Source organism: Scylla paramamosain, chromosome 15 (genome assembly GCF_035594125.1).
Source record: "Scylla paramamosain isolate STU-SP2022 chromosome 15, ASM3559412v1, whole genome shotgun sequence".
NCBI lineage: Eukaryota > Metazoa > Arthropoda > Malacostraca > Decapoda > Portunidae > Scylla > Scylla paramamosain.
The window spans coordinates 1661291-1688496 of NC_087165.1; the positions used below are offsets into that span (position 1 = coordinate 1661291).

Here is a 27206-nt window from a genome sequence, read left to right on the forward strand (position 1 = left end):
TCACAACCTTGCACTAAAGACACTACTCAACGTTTGGTCAGGGAAATTTTCATGCTGTCAGTGTCAATAATGTTGCCTTGATATTCAATCCGTTTAGTTAGGACCAGAACTGACTTGCTCTCATTGATACAGAAGCCCAATTTCCTCAAGAGAGCAATAGTATTATGCATGCCCACAAGGCAACCGGACATTGAACTACTGCAGATAAGAGAGTCGTCAATGAAACTGGTGATTGTGAGACCCGTATTCCTCAGAGAAGAGTAAACCAGCTTCATGACCTTGGTGAAGATCCTAGGGTCTTCTGATACCCCATTTGGGAGACAAGTGAATTGATTAGTTATGCCTTGCCAATTGAAACAGAAACTTTTGTTGTTCTTTCGCAATCTTAATCAAATAGTAGGCATGTCTCGAATCCACAGAAGCAAGAAAGTCACCTGCATTAATGAGTCTGTTGGCATGTTCAAAGTCCTTCATCTTAAAATGTTTGTATGGGATATAAGAATTCAGTTTTTCTAAGTTCAGAACCATCCTATATTCCCCATTCTCTTTCTTCATCAGAAAAATGGGGGAGATAATTTGCTCTTTCTTCCTATGTGTAACTTTAATGACCTTAAGTGCCAACAATTTATTGATCTCCCCATTAATAATGTCTTGCTCTGCTTTATTGAACCTGTACTCAAGATTGCCAAGAAATAAATGTGTAATATCATCCTCATTAATATCTAGATGTTAGTGCTCTCCTACATCCAAAATAACAGGGTCACTATTAATGGAACACCATTCATGAGCAAAGTAGTGAAGCCTTCCACCCACAAAACATTCACTTGCCTGATTTACTGCCGAGGCTTGAAGCTGCCCTGGCTCTTGGCATTTTTTGAGTCTGTTTTGAGGAATGCAGAGGAAGATCATTGATCACCCCTGAAGCTTCCAAAGACCATAAGGCTGGAACCTTGAAGAGAACCCCTTGAAGTTAGCTGAGGCCCCAAAACCTCTTGATCTGCTTCTTGGATGTAATTGCATTCTTAAGCTTCACGGATTCCTCGATATGCTTCACAGACTGGGGGATGGAATATCATCACCAAAGAGGAACCAATTCATCATTACCATCGCTACCTTCTTGGTACAAAGATGAGTAAATCTGTGATTAATTTCACGTTTCATGACACAACGCCTTGCTAAATTATTCCTGAAGTTGGCATTGCCCAACAAGGTCAGGACATCATTGATCATGCCCACTTCATGGGCCACCACTGGGTGATTGTCTTTCTGGGCCACTTTATCGAGGACTAACAGTGACTTGGTAATAGTAGTCGCTGCCCTCAGGATATCCTTGTTAACCTCCTTCAAGCAGAAATCAGTCTTTTTAACTTCCCCCTAAGTGCATCCAGGATCAGAGGGTTGGACTCCACTGGGGCAAGGGCAGGACAATTGGAAGGTCTCATTACAATCTCATCTTCACAGATAGACTTGTAGTTGTCCTCCCATAGACCATTGTCAAACAGGAAGCTATGTCTGCCACCTTACTGTCAATTTCGTCCGAAACAGTCTCAGGCAGGCCAAATGCCTTGGCACCCAGCTGCAAGGTACTATCACTTGGGCACGGCACACAATCATCATCAACCTCACTACTGGCCTCTAAAAATCCCAAGAAACTAGCAGGGAAACCGAAACGAATCGGCCCATGAGAGGGGCCAGCACCATCATTAACCATTTGAGGCCGTGGAGGGGAAGAAGCAGCAGTCACCTCCAGCAACCATGAAGGGGGGAAAGGGGCCTGCCTGTTCACTTTTAACTGGGCAATCTCACCCCTCAGCTCTGCCAGAGTGTCCAGAACCACATTCCATTGGGAAGGAGGGACTGAAGCATGTGTTGCCACGGGAAGAGGGCAGGAGGGGGTGTTAACTTCACCTGAAAGGCAAGGCCCATGACGAGATGAGTGCTTGGCCACCCTCCTGCTGGCGCCAAGAGCAGCACCCTCACTGGAGCTACTGCCCCTGCCCCTAAGATCATTGGAAGATCTACAGGTCCCCCTGGTAGTAAGAGGTAAAGAGGCCCACTCTTCCCCTGAATCAGAGGACAGCATGATAACAGCCACTGGCCAGCGAAAACAATAACAAGCCATAAGCTTGATTGCTGGTAATCAGCAGCATACAAAATAGACACTTGGACGGCACAATCCACTCCAAACTTAGATAACGGATTGTAGGCACTGTACCTGCGTAACAGGTGATGTGGCCTTGCTGAAAAGGAGACGCTGCAGGAGAAAACACCACAGAACCCAACAGCATGACCTTCTGGCATGGCTATGGGCAAGCAACTGGTGCTGTGGTGCAGTGCAGCTCATCTCATGGGAACACTCACCACAGCAGAGGGAATTTGATGACGTAAAATTGAGGCAGTTGATCATTCAAGATGGCTAGTTTCCTTCTAAAAACCTATAAGGGAAGTATCTCAGCAGATTGCTCATCCAGTGCCTTCTACAAGTGAACAGGTAACAATGGTTGCAGAGTTAGCAGCTGGGAGGGTGAATGCTCATAAAGCTAGTTTACAAGACATTTTAGAATTTAAAGTAAAGGAATTTATTGCTGAAGGGGAAGGGAGAGTGAGAAGAAAGTAATCTAATGGTCTTTAGTGTAACAGAAAATAGGACAAAGGACAGGAAGGAGGGAGGAAAGGATGACAAGATACAAATAACAAATCTTTTACAAGAATTAAAAATAGATTATGGACCATTGTAACACTACCACATTGGAAGGATCCAAGAAACGGGTAATCCAATGCCAAGACTGATTCATCTTACCTTCACATCTAAGTTGATCAGAGATGAGATAATGAAACTGTACCACAAAGACAGGAAAACAGGAAGGAACAATGGAAATAGTGACAAAAACATGTTCCAAGAGGAGTATAAGAAAAGACCACACTCCATGAGAAATTAAGGAAGAGCATGAACTGGCTGGCAAGCACCAAGTAGACATTCAGACAGTAGTGGTTGCAGGGTTAGAAAAAACCTGGGTTTAAAAAATAAAAACCTAGCCCACTGTTTTTTTTAGGGGGGTTTATTGTTTTTTTTTTGGGATTTTATTTGTTTTTTGTTTATTCATAATATTAATATTTGAATCAGCTTAAATAAGCAATTAAGAAGTAATCTAGAGTGAAGCAAGGTTTGAAATGTTTTTTGTTATTTTTTCATGCAGGAGGGAGCAGCAAAAGTGTAATAAAAAAAAAAAGCCCATTGAGGTGCTGGTCCCCGAACAGTCAAAAGCAGTAATTAGAAATTACAGGATAAGTGTCTGGAAACCTCCCTCTCAAAAGAGTTCAAATCATTGGAAGGTAAAAATAAAGAAGCAAAGTTTACCAGAAAAAGGAATGAATGATTAAGAATACTGGTTAACTCTTGCATTAGAGAGGTGGACAGAATAGGGGTGAGAGAAAGAAGAAAGTCTTGTGCAGCGAGGCTACGTTAGGAGGGGAGGCATGCAGTTAGCAAGATCAAAAGAGCAATTGGCATGAAAATAATGGTAGGAGATAGCAAGAGATGCAGCATTGTGGTAATGAGAGAGAGAGGCTGAAGACAGTCAATTAGAGGAGAAGGATTGATAAGATGAAAAGCTTTTGTTTCCACCCATTTATGTGAAGCATACTCCATACATGAGCAGATACCACCCCTGTACAGAATTAGCAGCTGGGGGGGCTGAGAAAATCTGGCGGAGATGATTCAGAAAGTCTAACTTCACAGAAGCTGTTTTAGCTAGAGATGAGATGTGAAGTTTCCAGTTTGGATTGTAAGTAAAGGACAGACCAAGGATGTTCAGTGTAAAAGAGGGGGACAGTTGAATGTAATTGAAGATGGGATAGTTGTCTGGAAGGTTGTGTTCAGTTAATGGATGGAGAAATTAGAAATTGACTTTTTGAGGCATTGAACAACACTAAGTTTGCTCTGCTCCAATCAGAAATTTTAGAGAGATTAGAAGTCAGGCATTCTGTGGCTTCCCTGTGTGAACTGTTTGCTTCCTGAAGGGTTGACCATCTTTGAAAAGACATGGCAAAGTTCAGGGTGGTATCATCAGCATATGAGTGCATAGGACAAGAAGTTTGGTTTAAAAGATCATTGATGAATAATAGGAAGAGAGTGAGTAACAGGACAGAACCCTGAGGGATTAGGCCTATGAGGGCATGGAAAACATCACTGTGACAGATTTTAATGGGTAGCATGAAGTAGTCAGAAGGTGGAGGAGAGGGAGGAACAAGTCCTGAATCATCCAAGGTAGAGTTTTTAGTAAAGGTTTGAGTGAAGAGTTCATCTTTAGAGATAGATGAGATGGCAATGGTGCCATCAGGTTGAAATAAAGGAGGGATAGATGAAGAAGCAAAGTTATTGGAGATGTTTTTGACTAGCTGCCAGAAGTTATGAGGGGAGTTAGATCTTGAAAGATTTTGACACTTTCTATTAATGAAAAACAGACACTTGCTTAGGTCGTGCTGATGCAGGTTGGTCCAGTTGGACAAAGCCTATGTTAACTTGTACTGTACAGGAAATGAATGGGTCAGGCTTGACTGCCCTTACACTTTTTATGTATATGTACATATACCTTATTTATTTATGTATATGTACATATACCTTATTTATCAATATGACATAAAAATAAATTTTCGTATGTAAATTTTTTTTTTTTTTGCCCCAAAAACCTAATTAGGTTTTCTTTTCTTTTCTTTCTTTCTTTTTTTTTTTTCTCTCTCCCAACCCTGAGTGGTTGTGGTGTGTATTACTTCATCAGCTCTCTTTCCTTTCTTACCTTACTCCAACATCATATCCCCTTTACATGTCACAACTACATCATGTAAAACCTCCCCTTGTCAGAATGTATACTTGGCTTTTACTGGCTTTGCCTTTAAAGACAAAAATAAACTCCTTAATGAAACACATTTGGCAGTGTACTGTAGTTCCATGAATTAGGGGACACTTCAAAAAGTTTTGCCAAAATGTCATATTGATTCAACAGTTTGTTTATAACATAATTGTGAAAAATAATGCCTCATAGGGTTTGAAATGGATAGTAGTAGTTTCTCAGAAAATTATATCAAGTTCATGGAACTTATTCAAGTTGTCACTGATTTGAGATCTACCAACCTGATGATGATAGGGGACTTCAAGTATCCAGAAATTAATTGGGACATGAACTCAAGTGAGGGTGGACACAGTCAACCAATAACAGCCTTCATGAAGGTGATAATCATTTTCGTTATTCGGTACCAAATGGAACCTACTTGCTACAGGGAAAGACAGAGGGCAAGTATTTTAGACTTGATCTCTATCGATAGAGAGGATATCATTGATGATTTTACAATAATATCTAAAATCTGGAAAATTGATTACTTCGTGCTGTAGATTACTCTGAGCTGTGGATATGAGGAAGTTCCAAAATTACTGCACTGTAACTACAACAAGACAGATTTGAACCTTTTGAAGCTGTCAGCAGTGAATTGTGAGGAAAAAATGTGTGGGGTCTTCAAGCAAAAACTATGACACAGTATAACTACCCCACAAATGTGATTGTTTGGGTCCCAGCAGAAACAAAGGGTGAATAGACAAAGAGACACTTGAATATGTCCACAAGATTGATTGCTCTATTGCCATAGTAAATATTTTATATGGTAAATTATATATTAAAAAATAATGGCCTGGTTTGCCACCCCATAAATGGCTCTTTAGCAGACATAATGTAAATTAATGGGGATCTGACATTATATCTGGCATTTATGTAATTACTCATTAAATCATCTATCTTTATATACTGTATGTAAGTACCAATCATCCCAGTCCCTGTCTGAACTCTACAGACTACTGAGAGGGGAAAGGTAATGAGACACCATCTCACTGGCACTCCAGTCTTTATTTACAGCACAGAGCAGCACTACAAGGCACAAGGCACACTAACACGTCACAGGACAAGTAAACCACACTCCACATGGCCGTACTCAGCAAAGCGTCTATTATCGCAGGGTAATGTGTCTCACCTCACAGTGCAGCAGTACAGCACACAAAAGTATCACGACTCAGAGGTGGTGTCACTTACTGTCTCCACTCACAGTCTGCACTATTACAGACAACACAGTTGTCACCCACACTCCTCAGCTCCCAGTAGCCACTGTCTCAGGCTGCCAGGGCACGCAATCCTCACAGCGTGCTTTGGGGCACAGAATCACATAGTGGCAGCGGCGGGGGAAGAGTGTTGTAATGTAGCACAAGGGGAGTGTATTGCGGGCATCTTCTTGGCTTATCAGCACACGTGTTGTGTAGGTAGCAGACGGTCGAGCTCAGCCTCTCTGGCAGCAGCAGTTCCCTGCATAGACTTGGCTCGTGGATGATTGGCTAGCGCTCTAGCCAACTGGTGGCCTCCAGCTTCACTACCACCCAGCAGCTCACTACAGTGCTGCCAACACCCAACTTTACCACTCGGTGGTACAGCACCACCAACGTCACCCCAATACCGCAACAATATTGTTAATTAATTCACCAACTCCCTTAGCTTAATTACTTTGAAGCCTCTTACCATGTTCATTTGTACCTGACGTGCATCTCATCCTTGCAGGGCACTCATGGTGACCTCCACCCCCAAGAGAGGCACCAGGTTGCCAGAGGAATCACTACCCCTTCCATCTCCACTGCAGCCTCCAAGCACTGCAGTGGAAATCACTAAAAGAAGGTTCACATATTCCTCTTTTTGTTCATTCATTCATTATGGAATACTAGTACTTCCTCCTAAAAATCCTCTCTAGGAGTTATGTTTTCTTCTCTTCTCCCTCACACTCCCTCACACTTAATTCACTAACTCTCTTAGCTTAATTACTTTGAAGCCTCTTTCCATGTTCATTTGTACCTGACATGCATCTCATCCTTGCAGGGCACGCATAGTGACCTCCACCCCCAAGAGAGACGCCAGGTTGCCAGAGGAATCACTACCCCTTCCAAGCACTGCAGTGGAGATCACAAAAAAACAGTACAGTATTCCTCTTTTTGTTCGTCTATCCATCACAAAATACTAGTACTTCCTCCTAAAAATTCTCTCTAGGAGTTAGGTTTTTCTCTTCTCCCTCACACTCCCAGCCTTTCATCAACCGTATTTAACATGCATCTCACCCATGTAGGAAACGGATGGTGAACTCTACCAACAAGAGAGGCATCAAACCACCTGAGGAACTACCAAGGCTGCCCACCATGCCCTCCAAGCACTGCCGCTCTTCTTTCTATCGCAAAAAGAAGGTTAACATATTTCTCATTATTTGTTCATCCATCCATTATGGAATACTGGTACTTTCTCCTAGAAATCATATTTAAGAATTATGTTTTTCCTCTTTTTTTCCTCACACTCCCAATCTTTCACCAACTCTACCACCTTCCCTCTTTATCCACACAAACATCTGTATTATCTGTAACAATCTGCTGTATTTTACTAGAGGACCAGTACTCTCCCTTATTCTGAGACATTGGGGCTGCAGGAAAATCATCCAAAATTACTTGATTTCTTGTCATTTGAAACATCTACCACATACTGGATTTATCTTATTACACTTGTTAATTTAACTTTTTTTTTTGTGGAAAGTCTTGTCTCAACCTGGGACTGAAGACTTTGAGATACACATTATCCTTATTTTCCATTATTCTCACCCAAACTGACCAAGATTGTTATTTTAATAGTTTATATTAGGTTTTGCTAAATATTACTAGGGTTTTTGCATCATTGAATGTATTATTATATTAAATCTGGGAAAATTATAATATTCAATAATCTGTGTAGGAACACCCAGTTATTATTGGTAAGAGTGTATCACGGTGGGAGTCTTTATTTTTTAAATTTTGCCACTCGGTCTTTGTCTACTTTGCCAGCTGTACACTTGATCCAAAAATGGGTCAGAGCCCAAGGGTGGTGCAAGGCAAGTTTTTGTTTAGTAGAACTGGCTGTACCACTCTTGGCATTGATTTATAGTAACAGTTCATTGCTTCAAAGAACATTATTTACTCCTAGTTACTAATGTACATTGTTTTATATATGATTAAAAAAATGTAAATCAAACAACAACAGTAAGTAGGAGTGTGTAGAAATTTGTCTTTTCCAAAATGCTATACTCAAGGTCTCAGTATGTTTGCATATAATATGCATGGAGATCATAAATATACAAAAAAATATTGTGATTCCAAAATGTTAGTGTATTGTGGTTTTTATACTTAAAGGGTGGATTTTGTACTAGTTCTCCCTAAAAATCTCACAGGTTTTGAAAAGCATGTGTTACTGGCCATTCACTCGAAATAGCCAGAGAACTTGCTGAAATGTGAATATTGTGCAGTAATAATGCCAAGCCCAGGCAGAGGAGGATATTAGTTAGGTTTGGGAAAAGCAAATAGGGAACAGGAGGATTTTTTCTAGAGGACTGAAGTGGGGTTTACACAGGGCATTTTGTGGCTGCTTGCAGCCAGAATTGTGTAGCCAGGAGTGCAGTTTGTGGCTGCTTGCAGCCAGGATTGTGTAGCCAGGAGTGAAACACAGCCAGGATTTGCTGAATTGCTGGAGCAGCTGGGAAACTGCTCTGTCAGTCTGATCAGCTGCCATCCCAGCAATTTTCCAGGCTCAGATGAGAACAACTACCAATATGAAATTGAAAATAGGAAGAATATTATTGGAAAGAATTTTAGTAATAACCATTGACTCTACCATTATATACAATAAGTAAATAAAATATTCAAGTTTATTTACAAAAAAAAATTGAAAATAGACATGAAATTGGTTTCTTTACATCATCACTGAGGAAGCAAGCAGCCTAGCATGTGTGTACCAGAAGGCTTCATGAGCACAACACCCTGCAAGGCTATATATACCAGGAACAAGTCTACAATCTTTTCTTTTGCTTTTTCTTCAAGCGCAGCACAATCACAATTATAGCAACCAGCTTGGAGGAGCAGGACTCCATCTTGATTGTTTATTTTTCATGCAGCTGGCTAGCAGGCTAGGGGCTGCTCTCAACCGTGTGAATGTTTTCGGGTGAAACCTGCCGGCTACTCCAGGTGGCTGCAAGCAGTCAGGTGGAAACTCAGCCCCGTGAAAACCCACCTTAAGTAGTACGGAAGCAAGTCGTGGCCAATCACCAGCTGCCAGATGGGCACAGAGCAATATCAGCACTAAGCTAGATGACCCAAGCCACCATCCTCACTCTCTTTGGCCCTGACACACAGCAATCAAGGATGTGTACTGTTTTCCCAAGAATCTCACCCCAGACATCCAGTGAAGGCATGAATGATGAGTTGGTGGCCACCATGTGCTGACAACACCCCTCTGAGGAGCGACCAGCAGAGAGGTGACACAAAACATTCCTTGTAGGTGCTGTCAAGAGACCAGGTGGACCTGGTCAACCAGCAGCTGGATGAGGTGAAGCCAGGTCACTGCAGGGAAGCAAGGTGCAAGCAAGGAAGCCACAGACACCACAGGGCTATGGTGGAACTTGTGAGGAATCACCAGGGCTGCCTGTGAGCCTTTCCCTAATGTTGCCACCTCCCACTGTATCTTCACTACTGGTGAGTCCAGGTGTATGGCCACCATACACCTAGACCCCAACCTGCCTACAAGAACTGCAGGGACATCCACTCAATATAGAGACAGATAAGAACCCCAGGATTTGTAATATTAATTAATTTATTTAGTTAGCTAGCTAGCTAGCTAGGTGCTGCAGCCCCAAAAGATACTTTAACAGATAGGGATCCTCCTTGTTTTTTTTTTTTTTTTTTTTTTGTTGTCTTGAGCATGATAGTGAAAGTATTTATTTCTTTATTTATTTTTCATTTAAGCCAATAATTTTTTTGTGGGGGGCGCAACTTTTGGGTATACTGAAGTCTTCAAGTTACACCAGCAAGTGATATACACACACAAAGTTGTTTCTTAAGTATTTTTTTTTTTTTATTTGAAATATGTGACTGGGGAATCAGCACACAAGGTAAAACATAAAAAAAAATTTTCTTCTAATTACACAATACATGTGCCTGATCATGATTCCGAGTATGCTACCAAATGACATTGCTGCTCAGTGAACAAGCCTATTAAAAATTTCAGTTATGTTTCTTCATGGTGTGGAAGAAACAATATTCATGAATCCATTATGTTTCATCATGGTGTGGAAGAAACATGTTCATGAGATTTGAATTACTCAGTGTGGTTTATTAGTGTCATACAGTTCACTACAGTAATATTTGCACCAACATCACCACATGTGCCTCTTCCTTTGCCTCACATCTAGAGCACATAAGATGTGCTCTAGATGTGAGGCAAAGGAAGAGGCACATGTGGTGATGAAAAAAATAGTTGGCATAACGATTCTTTTCAACATTATTGGTATTGTATTGCATTTTTTTTATTTGAGAAGGTAGAGATTACCATAGTCTTCTCTAAAAGTCTCTCACCCACACTCCACTCACCTCTTGAAAGTTCTAGATGTACATGCTGGACACAACATATTATGAGGGACAATGTAATTTGCTAAAGTGAGAGTACTTTGACATAATCATGCCAACACCTGGCAGAGGAGGATATTAGCTAGGTATAGGAGGTAGAAGGAGACAACAGCATGGATCCTTTGTTGTTAAGTATTGCTGATAAGAACCTTAACCAATCCTCATCTGCCAGGCTTGCACAGAACCATACCAACACTTAACCTCAGGACTGCGCGAGCCTCCCTCTTTCCTTCCTGGCCACAACACGCAAGCAGGCAGACATCCACTCTCCTGCCCAGGCCACCTACTAGTGTAACCCCCCAGGCAGACATGGGGAGTAACTCAATCCTGCTGGAGGTATTGTCAAGGGATGCCCATGAGGGACCGTCAAGGGACGCTGCACTGGCTACCCCTTCACCCTCACCACCACCAGTGAGACAAGGTGGCCACCATTGGTCACTCATCCTGAATCCTGGACCTGCTTGAGAGGAGCGCTGTTGGTTTGCTTATCCACATCCAGTGCTATCAACCAGATAAAACATGAATGGGATCTCAGAGTCTCATAAGGCTAGATAGGCAGGTAGTCCCACCTCCTGGTAATTAATCAGAGGGGGAAGTGATAGGGAGGGATCCTCCTCAGCCTGGCAAACGTTAAGACTTCCATCCATTGTGAGCAGTTAGAAGTAAAAATATTTATTTTTTTCTTTTCACTCAAAACCTGTATTTTATCTTTTCTTTTATCTATTCCATTTTATTTTATTTTTTCTTAAAGTATGTGACTGGAAATTGGCACAGTATTGTAGCACATTAGACATCAGGTGGTTTATTTATTTGCTTCATAATGTATATTTTTTCCTGTGTCTTATGTGTCAACAAACACAGTAACTTATCTGTGTTACTGCTTACAGGATTCCAAGTCAGCCAGTAAAGGTGGCAGCACCCCTGCCCGCAAGCTCAGGTGTCGTCCTGGCACCGTAGCACTGAGAGAGATCCGCCACTACCAGAGCACCTGGAACACACTCATTCCCAAGCTGCCTTTCTCTCGGCTGGTGCGAGAAATCCTGGCAGATCTCAACCGTGATCTCAGGTTTGCCTACTTTTATGATTATTCTACTGCTAGATATCTTTTTTTTATAATCACATGCAACTTTTTTGTTGTGTTATAGCCACTTGAGTAGTCTTTTAGCTATGAAAAAACACAGATAATCTATTCATTCTTATCTCAGTGTGTCCATACAAACAAATTCTAACATTGCTCTGAATGTTAGTAAAGGATGGCCAAAGGAGGAAGAGGCAGTAGACACCTGCCAAAACAATAATCTTACTTGATCAGGGGGTGCTGTGAAATTTCCAATGACCCAGCTGTGGCCTCACTGAATGTTTCTCTTTGTGCCTCACAACACAAGGGCTCAGTCATAGCCTGCCCACTTCCTTCATATAACTACATCCACCCTTCACTCAAAATAAAAAAAATATGGCAACTCTTACACCAGCCTCAGAGTCTCCATCTGGGGAGGAGACCACAAATGTTCCCAGGTCAGACTGCTCTTTTTGTATCAACCCTAAGAGCCTTGACACCCCACACAATTTTTTCGTCATTAACTTCTGCAACATTTGCAGCCTTAGACATAATTTTCAATCTGTAGAATACCACCTCTCTTCTATTAAACCTCATCTTTTCCACACCAAAATGCAGATGTCTGAGGCAACTAACAGTAGCCCCTTCCCTGTTCCTTTCTACTTTCTCTGTCCTCATTTTCAATCCAAAGCTGGATGTTGCATCTAACTTGCTCTAGTGCCATTGCTCTTGAATCTTCCAAGTTTTCCATCATTAGGCTACAACTACAGAGTCACTCTCAAACTAAATTTATCTTTGCTGTATACCTCTCACCTAACTCCTCTGACCATAAAAATTTCTTTGACTACTTAACTTCCATAGTGGAGCACATCCTAACTCTCTTTTATTTTACTGGATCTGCTTTCTTGGAGACTTCATTGTTCACCACAAGCTTTGTCTTTCCTCTCCCTTCACTGACCAAACTTGTGAGCTAGCCTTTAACTTTACTGTCTTCCATGACTTAGAACATAAGTGCAACACCCAACTCATATCCCTGACTGTCTTTGAGATAGGCCCAACATTCTTGACTTTCTCCTAACCTTTATTCCCTCTGCTTATGCTGTCATTCTGTCTTCTCCATTGGGGTCTTTCAATCATAATCTCAGATCTGCATCTCCGATGACTTCAATCCCTCCTCAGGATCCCCTAAAGAGGTGTCTCTGGTGTTTTGCCTCTGCTAATTGGGGGACCTGAGGAGGTATTATGCTGATTTTCCAAGGAATGACTACTGCTTCAATGTCAGACCTGTCTCTGTGTGCTGGGCACATAACATAGGTGATAATGTCTTGCATGGAGGTATACATTCTTCACTCTCTCTTGACCTAAACCTTCCAAACCTTGGTTCAACTCAATCTGTCCTTGTGCTATACATGATAGGGAGGTGGCTCACAAAAGGTACTTGAGCCTTCCACCACCTGTATTTCATGCACCTTATATTTCTGCCTGGAATCATGCGAAGTTTGTTCTCCAATTAACCAAAAACTCCTCCATCAATAGAAAATGTCAGTATCTTTCACTCCCCTTGTGACTTTTGGCACCTAGCCAAAAATATCTGCAATAACTTTACTTCTTCTTTCCCACCTACCCTCCTCCCAGTGCCATCTCATCTCATCTATCTCTATAGCTGAACTCTGCTCAGATTTTTGCTAAAAACTCTACCTTGGATGATTCAATGTTTGTTCCTCCCTCTCTGCCACCCTCCAACTACTTTATGCTACCCATTAAGATCCTTCATAATGTTGTTTTCCATGCCCTCTCTGTCTTTAACCCTCAGAAGGCTTATGGACCTAATGGGATCCTTCCTGTTGTTCTCCAAAATTGTACCAAGTAAAAATTTGCCATGTCAAACTCTTCCAATTCTGTTTTATCAACATCTACCTTTCCTTGCTGGAAGTTTGCCTACATTCAGCCTGTTCCTAAAAAGGGTGACTGCTATAATCCTTCAAACTACTGTTCTATTGCTTTAATTTTTTAGTCTATCCCCAACAGAAAGATTCTTTAACATCCATCTCTTCACAACCTTATATCCTTAGGTGGATGTTATCACAATAAATTAGTGAGATAATTTACCATAATAGCAATATTGGGTTATTAGTTATCTGATAACTATTTTTCCCACATTATCAATTCATCGGTGTTGCCAATACTTTTGGTTCCAAACCAGTGATAATTGATAATTTTAGTTTTTGAAACACCAGCATGTTGAAGTTTTAAACTTTCAAAATCAAGTGTAGTTATTTTACTTAAAACAGTACTTTTCATTTGTGAATAGACATAATAAACATTGAATTTGAATGTTTTTTTCTAAGGTTTTCTAAGTTTTCTGAGGTAAAGATGAAAATATAGATTTGGATTTACTGATTTTTTTTTACTTAAGATATCAATATTGTTATCACTGGTGTCGGAATTTTGGATACATTGATTTACCACTTACCTGTTATCAGGGAATAAATTTATTACCAGTTATTGATTACTGGTTATTACTGTTAAGGTTATCATTATTGATTTATTGGTTGTTGTGATTTTTTTTTTTTTGTTATTGCACTCTGGTATGCTTATACCTGATCACCAGTATGGGTTCTGTCTGTTATGGCTGCTCTGCTGGTGATCTTTTGGCTTTCCTTACTGAGTTCTGGGTTCTTTCAGCTGTAATAGGGTTCCACTGTCATCTTTGGCCACTGCTCTTTGTTCAAGTGCACTAGAAAAATTGGAACTTTGGTAGAGATCCACAATAAATTTCCAAATTTTTGCATTAAATGCATGTTATTTGCTGTAGTATGATCTGAAAAGTATATGCAATTTTTAAAGTAAGAGAAATGACTACTACATATGTAATAACAACTTTCATGCTTCTTGTGAAGCATTGAGGTTTGCATCAAAATCAGAAGTGTGAGTGGAGCTGCTGACAGCAAACATCTTTACAGCTTCGCCCATCTCTTTGCTTTTCTGGTTATCTCTCTCTCTCTCTCTCTCTCTCTCTCTCTCTCTCTCTCTCTCTCTCTCTCTCTCTCTCTCTCTCTCTCTCTCTCTCTCTCTCTCTCTCTCTCTCTCTCTCTCTCTCTCTCTCTCTCTCTCTCTCTCTTTATATATATATATATATATATATATATATATATATATATATATATATATATATATATATATATATATATATATATATATATATATAATTGCTCTTACTCTGCTTCAATTTTTTTTAAGGGTGGAACATTTCTCAGCCTAATGTGCTTCAATATGGGGGGGGAGGGCAAATACCATGTTATAGCTCCTTTGTAGCTCTGTGGGGTTTCTGTGGTTTTGTACAATATTTACTGTAGTGAGAATGCTCTAGATTGCCATCCTATATATTTCAAGTATTGTAATTACTCAAGACATTAGAGAAACTCAAAGGGGATGCTCCATGGGAGAGCTGTAGAGACATGAGGAAAGGAGAATGAAGAATGAAGGAGGGAGGATTGGGAATCACCACCTGGTTAACTCAGGGATTGGGTGTTGTTGGTTAATTGGCAGTGTGCAGCCTCAAGGGAAACTTCTTTTAACTGTTTAACTGGGAACTTGAGTCTCTTTAAAATGCCCTCAGCCAGTCAAGGTAAGGTTTGGCTAGATGTTTGACTAAGTTAGGTTTAATTTCTCATTCAAGAATTTCAGATTGTAAATGTTATTATTTGTGTTGTTCCTATGATTGTAATATTAATTTCTGCTAGGGAGGTCATGATTTTCCATTTGTAATACCTACAATTTTTATTAGTTATTAGTTTTCATACATTAATTCTGTGATAAAAACATTCTTCTATATTTGTTCAGTATTTACAAGACTGCAAAATTCATTCTCCTGATTAGCAAATACTTTCTTAACTGTCTACCAAATGATTCCATATTCACTTGCTTTACTGCCTTACTAACTGCATTAGTTTCACTCATATAACCCTCCCCCCTCAAGCAGAAATTAATATTACAATCATATGAAAAGCACCTATAACTATTGCATTCTGAAATTCATGAGTGGGGACAGCTTAACCTAGCCAAACTAAACCTTACCTAGCTTAGCCAAACCTATCTTTGGCTGGCCATGGCATTCTAAAGAGACTTCAGTTCCTACTTAAAGGAAAGTTGCTTTGAGGCTGCACCACTGCTGATGTATTTGTGGTTGTCACTTGACTCATCTGTAAACACAATCCAATATTATATGTGGTTCTTGTCACTGTCAGGTCCTGGTAAGTCCTTACATACTAGGCTTGTTGCTGAATTATTAGTAGAAGCAAAAATAAACATCCTTAACCCCTTCGTTACCGATGAAGTACCATAGTACTTCATGTGAATTTTCGGCTGCCGAACCGATGAAGTACGCACGTACTTCATCGGTTCGGCAGCCGAAAATGAGGATGACCAAGACTCAGTAAAGAAAGCCAGAAGATCACCAGTAGAGCGGCCTTGATGGAACCCATACTGGCGATCAGATAGAAGGTTGTGAAGTGATAGATGTTTAAGAATCTTCCTGTTGAGGATAGATTCAAAAACTTTAGATAGGCAGGAAATTAAAGCAATAGGACGGTAGTTTGAGGGATTAGAATGGTCACCCTTTTTAGGCAAACTTCCAGCAAGAAGGAAAGGTAGATGTTGACAGATAGAGCTGAAAGAGTTTGACTAGGGAAGGTGCAAGCATGGAGGCACAGTTTTGGAGAACAATAGGAGGGACCCCATCAGGTCCATAAGCCTTCCGAGGGTGTAGGCCAGCGAGGGCATGGAAACAATCATTGCGAAGAATTTTAATAGGTGGCATGAAGTAGTCAGAGGGTGGAAGAGAGGGAGAAACAAGCCCAGAATCATCCAAGGTAGAGTATTTATTAAAGGTTTGAGCGAAGAGTTCAGCTTTAGAAATAGATGTGATAGCAGCGGTGCCATCTGGTTGAAATAGAGGAGGGAAAGAAGAAGCAAAGTTATTGGAGATATTTTTGGCTAGATGCCAGAAATCATAAGGGGAGTTAGATCTTGAAAGGTTTTGACATTTTCTGTTAATGAAGGAGTTTTTGGCTAGTTGGAGAACAGACTTGGCATGGTTCTAGGCAGAAATATAAAGTGCATGAGATTCCGGTGATGGAAAGCTCAAGTACCTTTTGTGGGCCACCTCTCTATCATGTATAGCACGAGAACAAGCTGTGTTAAATCAAGGTATAGAAGGTTTAGGACGAGAAAAAGAGTGAGGAATGTACGCCTCCATGCCAGACACTATCACCTCTGTTATGCGCTCAGCATACAAAGACGTGTCTCTGACACGGAAGCAGTAGTCATTCCAAGGAAAATCAGCAAAATACCTCCTCAGGTCCCCCCAACTAACAGAGGCAAAACGCCAGAGACACCTTCGCTTAGGGGGATCCTGAGGAGGGGTTGGAGCGATAGGACAAGATAAAGATATGAGATTGTGATCGGAGGAGCCCAACGGAAAAGAAAGGGTGACAGCATAAGCAGGAGGATTAGAGGTCAGGAAAAGGTCAAGAATGTTGGGCGTATCTACAAGACGGTCGGGAATACGAGTAGGGTGTTACACCAATTGCTCTAGGTCATGGAGGATAGCAAAGTTGTAGGCTATTTCACCAGGATGGTCAGTGAAGGGAGAGGAAAGCCAAAGCTGGTGGTGAACATTGAAGTCTCCAAGAATGGAGATCTCTGCAAAAGAGAAGAGGGTCAGAATGTGCTCCAGTTTTGGAAGTTAAGTAGTCAAAGAATTTCTTATAGTCAGAGGCATTAGGTGAGAGGTATACAGCACAGATAAATTTAGTATGAGAGTGACTCTGTAGTCATAGCCAAATGGTGGAAAACTCGGAAGATTCAAGAGCGTGGGCATGAGAGCAGGTTAAGTCATTGCGCACATAAACGCAGCATCCAACTTTGGATCGAAAATGAGGATAGAGAAAGTAGGAGGGAACAGAAAAGGGGCTACTGTCAGTTGCCTCAGACACCTGAGTTTCAGTGAGGAAAAGATGAGGTTTAGAAGAGGAGAGGTGCTGTTCTACAGATTGAAAATTAGATCTTAGACTGCGAATGTTGCAGAAGTTAATGAAGAAAAAGTTGAGGGGGGTGTCAAGACACTTAGGGTCGTTGACAGAAAGGCAGTCCGACCTGGGGACATTTATGGTCCCCTCCCCAGATGGGGACTCCGAGGCTGGTGTAGGAATCGCCATGATGATTTTAAGATTTCTGAGTGAAGGGTGTGTGTGTTATTAGGTGCTTGTAGTTTTGTGTGGAGGAAGAGAGTTGTCTTTAGAGGGCAGGCTGTGACTGCCCCCTTGTGTTGTGAGACACAAAGGGAAACATTCAGTGAGGTCACAGCTGGGTTTAATGATAAGTTCACAGCACCCCCTGAACAATGCATTAGACATCACTGGGAGTAATTATTGTTTTCAGCAGGTGTCTACTGCCTTCTAGTCCTAGTCCTCCTAGTCTTCTAGTGTTCCTTATTCTTTTTTCTAAGGGTATGCATAACAGTCTAGTTCTATGTGGTAAACAAAAGAATATCATACATTGGTATAACACCCCATACATAAAGGTTTGTAAGAAGATTGAATCCAATCTTAGATACAATACAATATCTTATTACTGTATTATAGAAAACTGAATGTGTACTTCTTAGAAGTAAATATTATATCTTAAATCTAACAACTGCTACCCAACTATATTGGATGGCTCTCTAGCATTTTCCCCATTATGGTAGACATTACATGGAACTACAACAACATAGTACCTGCCCTCTGTCATTTAAAGCACATTAGCTGAGAAATACTGCAGCTTTATCATTGGAACAGAGAGAAATTTAGATACCATCCAAAATAGCGAGAAAAGCATGGGAACTTGCAAGAGATAACCAGTGCCCTGATGCAGCCGTCTGTACCATGAAATAAACACTATAGCAGAAACTCCTAACAATATGTATATAATTTTATTCTGAACAGCAAATTAATCTACTATTTATTGGTGAATATGTTTTTCATATTCACTGACCAGTCCTAAAAAAAACTACTGGTGATGTTGTCATGCATCTTTAAAGCTCTTTAAGGCTTTGCTTATTACTGGTTTTGCCTTATTTTGAGTTCAGTCAAAGGCATAATATCAGTCATAATACAGTGTCTGTACAATATTATCTGCAATACTTTTTTAGGAGTAGCACGCCTGCATATCTGATTTACCTCTAATCATTCTCTTCAGAATTTATTTATTTATCTTTTACCCTGGCCATGACACTAGTGTTTCAGGAGTAGCTAATCAGGTGAGCTTGGGTCTACAAGACTTTAGAATGCCTCACCATTAACTCAAAGGTTCTTTTTTAATTGTATTCTCTTCCTCTTAAATAAGATTCCAAAGCATCCTGTCTCTCCTACACCTTATTCCTGCTTCTCTCGGTTCCCAAAGAAGGGGACTTTATGATGTTACATCTCTTCTACTCTAAGAGAAAATTTGGCATACTGAAAAATGTTAGGAGGCCTAGAAAAAGAAAAAAAGAATTAAAAGAGTGAGGATAATTACTTCAGTTTTAACTGGTTTAACTGATTAGCCCATGGGGTTAGTTTCCAAAAAATCCATTTCATATTACAATTGACAGAAATATTCACTCCTGTGGCTAATAATATGAAATATAATTCATATATTTTCTGTGGGGTTGAGCTATTCTTCAATCAGGGAAACACTTGTTCTGAGCTAAAATGTATTTGTGTATTCCATGTTATAAATAACAATGAAATATTAATTTGTTTCTGAGGTAACCCTAAGGTTTCTTCAGCTGGTGCAGTGCCTTGGCCTCATTTGTGTGGTGAGCAGCACCATCCCCATCAGCTATCATCTACAATGTTGCCTTTTTCTTCCCAATGAGGGCATAATTGTCACTCTTATCAGCACTATGACTAGTGACCAGACTCATGAGAGCTTGCTTTTGCTCATGAATCATGAAAGCAGATTTCTCTTTTTTGTGCATGTTGACATCACTACATGGGTTTGTTTATGTTTTTTTTTGACACTGCTATTTTGAGTGATACAAGCTTGCCAACCTTGGTAAGTAATCCAATGAGGTTGGGAATGCTAAAATGAAAATATAACCAACTGTGAAACTGGCACATCCTATTCGTTCAGGTGCGAACTTTTTTGGCCTATGCACACAATCACCAAAAGCATTGCTAAATATAATTATAAATGACTGATAACTTATTTGTGGTTTGAGCTGACTTGGATCAGTGGCAAGTTGGTGTCGCTGGGCGTTCTAAGCTGATGGTTGGCTGTGTTTTCATAGCTAACATGCTTCCTTGAGATTATCCAATAGTTCCAAGCTTTTAAGTTCTTCTTAACCTAGCGAATTTAACTAAGTAATACTGGTAGAGTGGGAAAATACATCTTAATAGAACTTGTTGTGATGGTGATGTCTGAGTGGTGACTGCTGGGCAACTACTTAGTGACTACTGAGCTGGCTAGCAGGCTTGCTCCCTCGTCAACTCCCAGCTTGCCACATCAGAACAAAAGCTATATGCCTTTCCTACCTTTCTATCTTGCTTTTATTTAATTTAGTAACTAATTCTTAGTTTGTACTAAATTAATCTTAATTACCCTTTACCACAACTTTACAACTTATATACAAATCATAACACAGACCAATAATGCATTGATATTATGCATGATTATGCATGAAAATTTCCACATCCTGGGGCTGGGTGCTACCTGAATTTAGATTCAGGTAATATGACCACCTGGGATTAAATTCCTCCACATCTTCCAGTATCTTTGAGATGCTACTCGGGGTGGCCTGGTCCACATCTCAGTATCTGTTCTCTCCTGAACCTTGGGCAACCCTCTGGGTCTACTGACCTCAGCAGGGTTGATTGGGGTAGGCTCAGGAGAGTACTCCAGCGGAATTACTTTATTGATAGTTCTAAGAGTCCTTTGTCCTTTAACCATGATTTCAGCCATTCTAATGATAGCATTTTCATCAGGATATAATTTTAATATCCTAGCTAAAGGCCAAGTGGAATGATTCTGCTCCCTATTTAATAGTTTGTGGAATGTTATATCCCTGGTCAAGAGATCAACCAGGTTTCTTTAGTAGGTATATAGTGGTATTCAAAGTCCCTTTGTATCAACAATATTTTTTTTCTAGCCAATTTTTCATGTATGGACTTTTGTTTTCATTTTTATTAATCCAGTGCAGGCAGACTTCACTGTCAGTCCATATTACTACATGCTGAAAGAGAGACTTTATCCAGTAGACACCTGCCGAAACGATAATTACTCCCAGTGAGGTCTAAAACACTGTTCAGGGGGTGCTGTGAACTTATCATTAAACCCAGCTGTGACCTCACTGAACGTTTCCCTTTGTGTCTCACAACACAAGGGGGCAGTCACAGCCTGCCCTCTAAAGACAACTCTCTTCCTCCACACAAAATAACACACACACCCTTCACTCAAAAATTTTAAAATCATCATGGCGACTCCTACACCAGCCTCGGAGTCCCCATCTGGGGAGGGGACCATAAACGTCCCCAGGTCGGACTGCCTTTCTGTCGACGACCCTAAGTGTCTTGACACCCCCCTCAACTTTTTCTTCATTAACTTCTGTAACATTCGCAGTCTAAAATCTAATTTTCAATCTGTAGAACTGAACACTGAACACTGAACACTGAAACTCAGATGTCTGAGGCAACTGACAGTAGCCCCTTTTCTGTTCCCTCCTACTTTCTCTATTCTCATTTTCGATCCAAAGCTGGATGCTGCATTTACGTGCGCAATGACTTAACCTGCTCTCATGCCCATGCTCTTGAATCTTCCGAGTTTTCCACCATCTGCCTATGACTACAGAGTCACTCTCATACTAAATTTATCTGTGCTGTATACCTCTCACCTAACTCCTATAAGACTAACTCCTAACTGACTATAAGAAATTCTTTGACTACTTAACTTCCAAAGTGGAGCACATTCTGACCCTCTTCGCTTCTGCAGAAATCTCCATTCTTGGAGACTTCAATGTTCACCACCAGCTTTGGCTTTCCTCTCCCTTCACTGACCATCCTGGTGAACTAGCCTACAACTTTGCTATCCTCCATGACCTAGAGCAATTGGTGCAACACCCTACTCGTATTCCTGACCGTCTTGGAGATACGCCCAACATTCTTGACCTTCTCCTGACCTCTAATCCTTCTGCTTATGCTGTCACCCTTTCTTCTCCATTGGGCTCCTCTGATCACAATCTCATATCTTTATCTTCTCCTGTCGCTCCAATCCCTCCTCAGGATCCCCCTAAGCAAAGGTGCCTCTGGCGTTTTGTCTCTGGTAGTTGGGGGGACCTGAGGAGGTATTTTGCGGATTTTCCCTGGAATGACTACTGCTTCCGTGTCAGAGACCCGTATTTTTGTGCTGAGAGCATAACAGAGGTGATAGGGTCTGACATGGAGGCGTACATTCCTCACTCTTTTTCTCGTCCTAAACCTTCTAAACCTTGGTTTAACACAGCTTGTTCTTGTGCTATACATGATAGAGAGGTGGCCCACAAAGGGTACTTAAGCCTTCCATCACCAGAATCTCATGCACTTTATATTTCTGCCCGGAACCATGCCAAGTCTGTTCTCCAACTAGCCAAAAACTCCTTCATTAACAGAAAATGTCAAAACCTTTCAAGATCTAACTCCCCTCGTGATTTCTGGCATCTAGCCAAAAACATCTCCAATAACTTTGCTTCTTCTTCTTTCCCTCCTCTATTTCAGCCAGATGGCACCACTGCTATCACATTTATTTCTAAAGCTGAACTCTTCGCTCAAACCTTTGGACGATTCTGGGCTTGTTCCTCCCTCTCCTCCATCCTCTGACTACTTCATGCCACATATTAAAATTCTTCCCAATGATGTTTTCCATGCCCTCGCTGGCCTAAACCCTCCGAAGGCTTGTGGACCCGATGGGGTCCCTCCTATTGTTCTCCGAAACTGTGCCTCCGTGCTTGCACCTTGCCTAGTCAAACTCTTTCAGCTCTGTCTGTCAACATCTACCTTTCCTTCTTGCTGGAAGTTTGCCTACATTCATTCTGTTCCTAAAAAGGGTGACCGTTCTAATCCCTCAAACTACTGTCCTATTGCTTTAATTTCTTGCCTATCTAAAGTTTTTGAATCTATCCTCAACAGGAAGATTCTTAAACATCTATCACTTCACAACCTTCTATCTGATCGCCAGTATGGGTTCCATCAAGGCTGCTCTACTGGTGATCTTCTGGCTTTCCTTACTGAGTCTTGGTCATCCTCCTTTAGAGATTTTGGTGAAACTTTTGCTGTTGCCTTGGACATATCAAAAGCTTTTGATAGAGTCTGGCACAAAGCTTTGATTTCCAAACTACCCTCCTACGGTTTCTATCCTTCTCTCTGTAACTTCATCTCAAGTTTCCTTTCTGACCGTTCTATTGCTGCTGTGGTAGATGGTCACTGTTCTTCTCCTAAATCTATTAACAGTGGTGTTCCTCAGGGTTCTGTCCTGTCACCCACTCTCTTCTTATTATTCATTAATGATCTTCTAAACCAAACTTCTTGTCCTATCCACTCTTATGCTGATGATACCACCCTGCACTTTTCCATGTCTTTTCATAGACGTCCGACCCTTCAGGAGGTAAACATATCACGCAGGGAAGCCACAGAATGCTTGACATCTGATCTTTATAAAATTTCTGATTGGGGCAGAGCAAACTTGGTATTGTTCAATGCCTCAAAAACTCAATTTCTCCATCTATCAACTCGACACAACCTTCCAGACAACTATCCCCTCTTCTTCAATGACACTCAACTGTCCCCCTTATAGAAGGACTTCATAGAAGCTAAAACAGCTTCTATGAAGTTGGGCGTTCTGAGACGTCTCCGCCAGTTTTTCTCACCCCCCCAGCTGCTAACTCTGTACAAGGGCCTTATCCGTCCATGTATGGAGTATGCTTCACATGTCTGTGGGGGTTCCACTCATACTGCTCTTCTAGACAGGGTGGAATCAAAAGCTTTTCGTCTCATCAACTCCTCTCCTCTAACTGACTGTCTTCAGCCTCTCTCTCACTGCTGCAATGTTGCATATCTAGCTGCCTTCTACCGCTATTTTCATGCTAACTGCTCTTCTGATCTTGCTAACTGCATGCCTCCCCTCCTCCTGCGGCCTCACTGCACAAGATTTTCTTCTTTCTCTCACCCCTATTCTGTCCACCTCTCTAATGCAAGAGTTAACCAGTATTCTCAATCATTCATCCCTTTTTCTGGTAAACTCTGGAACTCCCTGCCTGCTTCTGTATTTCTACCTTCCTATGAATTAAATTCCTTCAAGAGGGATGTTTCAAGACACTTATTCATCAATTTTTGATCACTGATTTGACCCTTTTATTGGACTGGCATTTCAGTGGGTATATTTTTTTATTGGATTTTTGTTGCCCTTGGCCAGTGTCCTTCCTACATAAAAAAAGAAAAAAAAAATCTTTTAAGGTTTGATTTTTTTTTTTTTTTTTAGACTAGCACCTCAGTGGGCTTTTTTTTTCTCTTCTAATTTTGTTGCCCTTGGCTGGTGCCCCTTCTACATAAAAAAAAAAAAAAAAAACAGGTTAATGGAATGATGTATGTGTAAATTTAATTCATCATGGTCTCTGGAGCATCATGGAAACACTGAGAAATTTACCCGATGGCAGGATTAATTGTCCATGAGAGATCAATGCTAGTTATTAAACTTTTGGCAGGTAGGTAAAGTCATTCAATTTACAAGAGATCATAAAAGCCTAAATGAATTTTTGTTAGGCTGACTTTCCTACCATTACAACTTGATGGATCAAATCTTGGTCTACTTGTATTCAGTGTAATTTCAAGAGGATTCTATCAAGAGAATTTATAAAAATGGTGGAATGGCAGAACTGAAGGAAAGTGGAATGAAACTAAATCCACCTTTGTAATCAGCCATTATTCTATCTTTTGAGGGTAGAAGTTGCAATAATAAATGTGTCGTTTAAATTACAGTGTAACTATAATTACGTAACTTTCACTGTTTAACACATGTAAACATGATTCTTTTTTACTGCAGGATTCAGTCATTGGCATTGGAAGCTCTGCAGGAGAGTGCCGATGTCTTTTTGATTGGCCTTCTGGGGAGAGCCAACATGTGCTGTATTCATGCTCATCGTGTCACAATCATGCCATCAGACATGAAGCTGGTGCAGGAGGTCAGGGAAGATTACATGTAGTGGTGCTCCTCCAGCCATACTTCCCATCTACTCCTAGGGATGAACAACAGGAAGGGGAAGAGTATTTTACCAAATACTCTGCTGCATTCCCATATTCCAACCAGGATTTTACAATAGTTATTTACTTGCACCACCAAGATCATTATTATTTTTTCTCATACACTTATAATGGAAAGGTATGTTGTTTGTATGTGACACTATACTTATATAATTTTCACCAAATTTGTGTGATTATCCCAAACTTAGTGAAGTTCATCTTTGAGCTGGAATGCTTGCCTAATGTATCATATTATTATCAGTAACTTGGGCATCTGTTTTCTTATAGAAACCATATCCCTTTAAACTTCTATAAGAAGCTTGAGGGGCACCATAGCAAGAGATAGCTTTGGTACCCAGGACTGGTTGCCTGGGGATACTATCACAAAGTGGCATTAACCAAGCATCACAGGCTAAACAGTAGATTTTTTTTGTAAGAGAAACCAGCTCTCCAATAAATACTGTTTTTGAATATGAATGATTTTCACATTCCATTTACTGTTGCAGATGCAATGTTTTTTTTTTTTTTTTTTGCAGTAGAATCCCCTTTAGTTGATTATCCTTATAAAGAAGAATGAATATCTGTAACACCTGATTTTCATCATCATTAAACCAATTATTTCATAGTAGATAGTAATACATGTATAATTTATGTAATTATTTATCTATTTGTCATTTTTTTTATTTGCTGATCATTACTGGGTAATCACGACATTAACACATTACACACCCATGTATCTGGAATTCTTTTTCATTGATTTCATTTGTTTCATTATCAGGCTGAGGACAAAAATTGATAGTCATGCTTTAGAGAAGTGACCCAATGATGAGTCAGTAGATGGAATGATTACAACACCTACAGTTACTTTGCTCAGATAGAGAAGCGTGCTATATAAACTAGGGACATGACAAGCGATGTGATGCGTAAAAGATACTATGTGACGAAGATACTGTTATGTGCCGCAAAATAGTAAGAAGGAAAGAGAGAGGACAAGAAGAGAGAGAAGGAGGGAGAACGAGAGAAGACAGAAGATGCCTGAGGCACAATAAGTGCCTGCTTGCTCTCAACAGTTTACTTTAAAAAACTTATGTGCCTACCTAATCATCTGCCCTTGTTAATTTCAACTACAACCGTTTGCTCCCTCATCTTGAGTCCGATGTATTATATAGTTTCTGTTCCCTCCTACTTTCTCTATCCTATCCTCATTTTCAATCCAAAGCTAGGGGGTTGCATTTATGTGCACAACGTCTTAACTTGCTCTTGTGCCCACACTCTTGAATCTTACGAGTTCTCCACCATCCAACTACGACTACAGAGTCCCTCTCAAACTAAATTAATCTGTGCTGCATACCTCTCACCTAACTCATCTGACAATAAGAAATTTTTTGACTACTTAACTTCCAAAGTGGAGCACATTCTGACTCTTTCCATTCTTGGAGACTTCAGTGTTCACCACCAGCTTTGGCTTTTCTCTCCCTTCATCCTGGTGAATTAGCCTTCAACTTTGCTATCCTCCACGACCTAGAGCAATGGGTGCAACACCCTACTTGTATTCCCGACCATTTTAGAGATACGTCCAACATTCTTGACCTCTTCCTAACCTCTAATCCTTCTGCATATGCTGTTACCATCTCTTCTCCATTAGGCTCCTCTAATCACAATCTCATATCTGTATCTTGTCCTATTGTTCTAATCTCCTAAGGATCTGCCTAAGCAAAGTTGACTCTGGCATTTTGCCTCTGCTAGTTGGGGGGACCTGAGGAGGTATTTTGCTGTTTTTCTTTGGAATGACTACTGCTTCCGTGTTAGAGACCTGTCTCCGTGTGCCAAGTGCATGACAAAGGTGATAGTGTCTGACATGAAGGTGTACATTCCTCACTCTTTCTTGAACTAAACCTTCCAAACCTTAGTTTAAAATATCCTGTTCTCATGCTATACATTATAGAGGTAGCCCACAAAAGGTACTTAAGCCTTCCATCACCAGAATCTCATGCACTTTATATTTCTGTTCTTCCCAAAATGATGCCAAGTCTGTTCTCCAACTAGCCAAAAACTTCTTCATTAATAGTGTCAAAATCTTTCAAGATCTAACTCCCCTCGTGACATCTGGTATCTAGCAAAAACATCTCCAATAACTTAGTTTCTTTCCCTCCTTTATTTCAACCAGACAGCACCACTGCTATCACATCTATCTCTAAAGCTGAACTCTTTGGTCAAACTTTTGCTAGAAACTCTACCTTGGATAATTCAGGGCTTGTTCTTCCCTCTTGTCCCTACTTCCTCCCTCTCCTCCCTACTTCATGCTACTTTTAAAATTCTTTGCAATAATGTTTTCCACACTGGCTTAAACCCTCAGAAGGCT

General features: G+C 40.6%; 1 protein-coding gene across 1 annotated transcript in view; it reads left to right on the plus strand.

The window, feature by feature from the left end:
* Window positions 1-25317, plus strand: part of LOC135107266 (uncharacterized) — a 40211-nt gene extending 14894 nt beyond the window's left edge. The window contains exons 2-6 of the mRNA XM_064016927.1: window positions 6594-6707; window positions 6906-7001; window positions 7150-7264; window positions 11386-11564; window positions 24648-25317. Coding sequence (XP_063872997.1) covers window positions 6594-6707; window positions 6906-7001; window positions 7150-7264; window positions 11386-11564; window positions 24648-24807 — 664 coding nt within the window. The 3' untranslated portion in view covers window positions 24808-25317. The remainder of the gene's footprint in view (window positions 1-6593; window positions 6708-6905; window positions 7002-7149; window positions 7265-11385; window positions 11565-24647) is intronic.
* Window positions 25318-27206: the final 1889 nt, after the last annotated feature.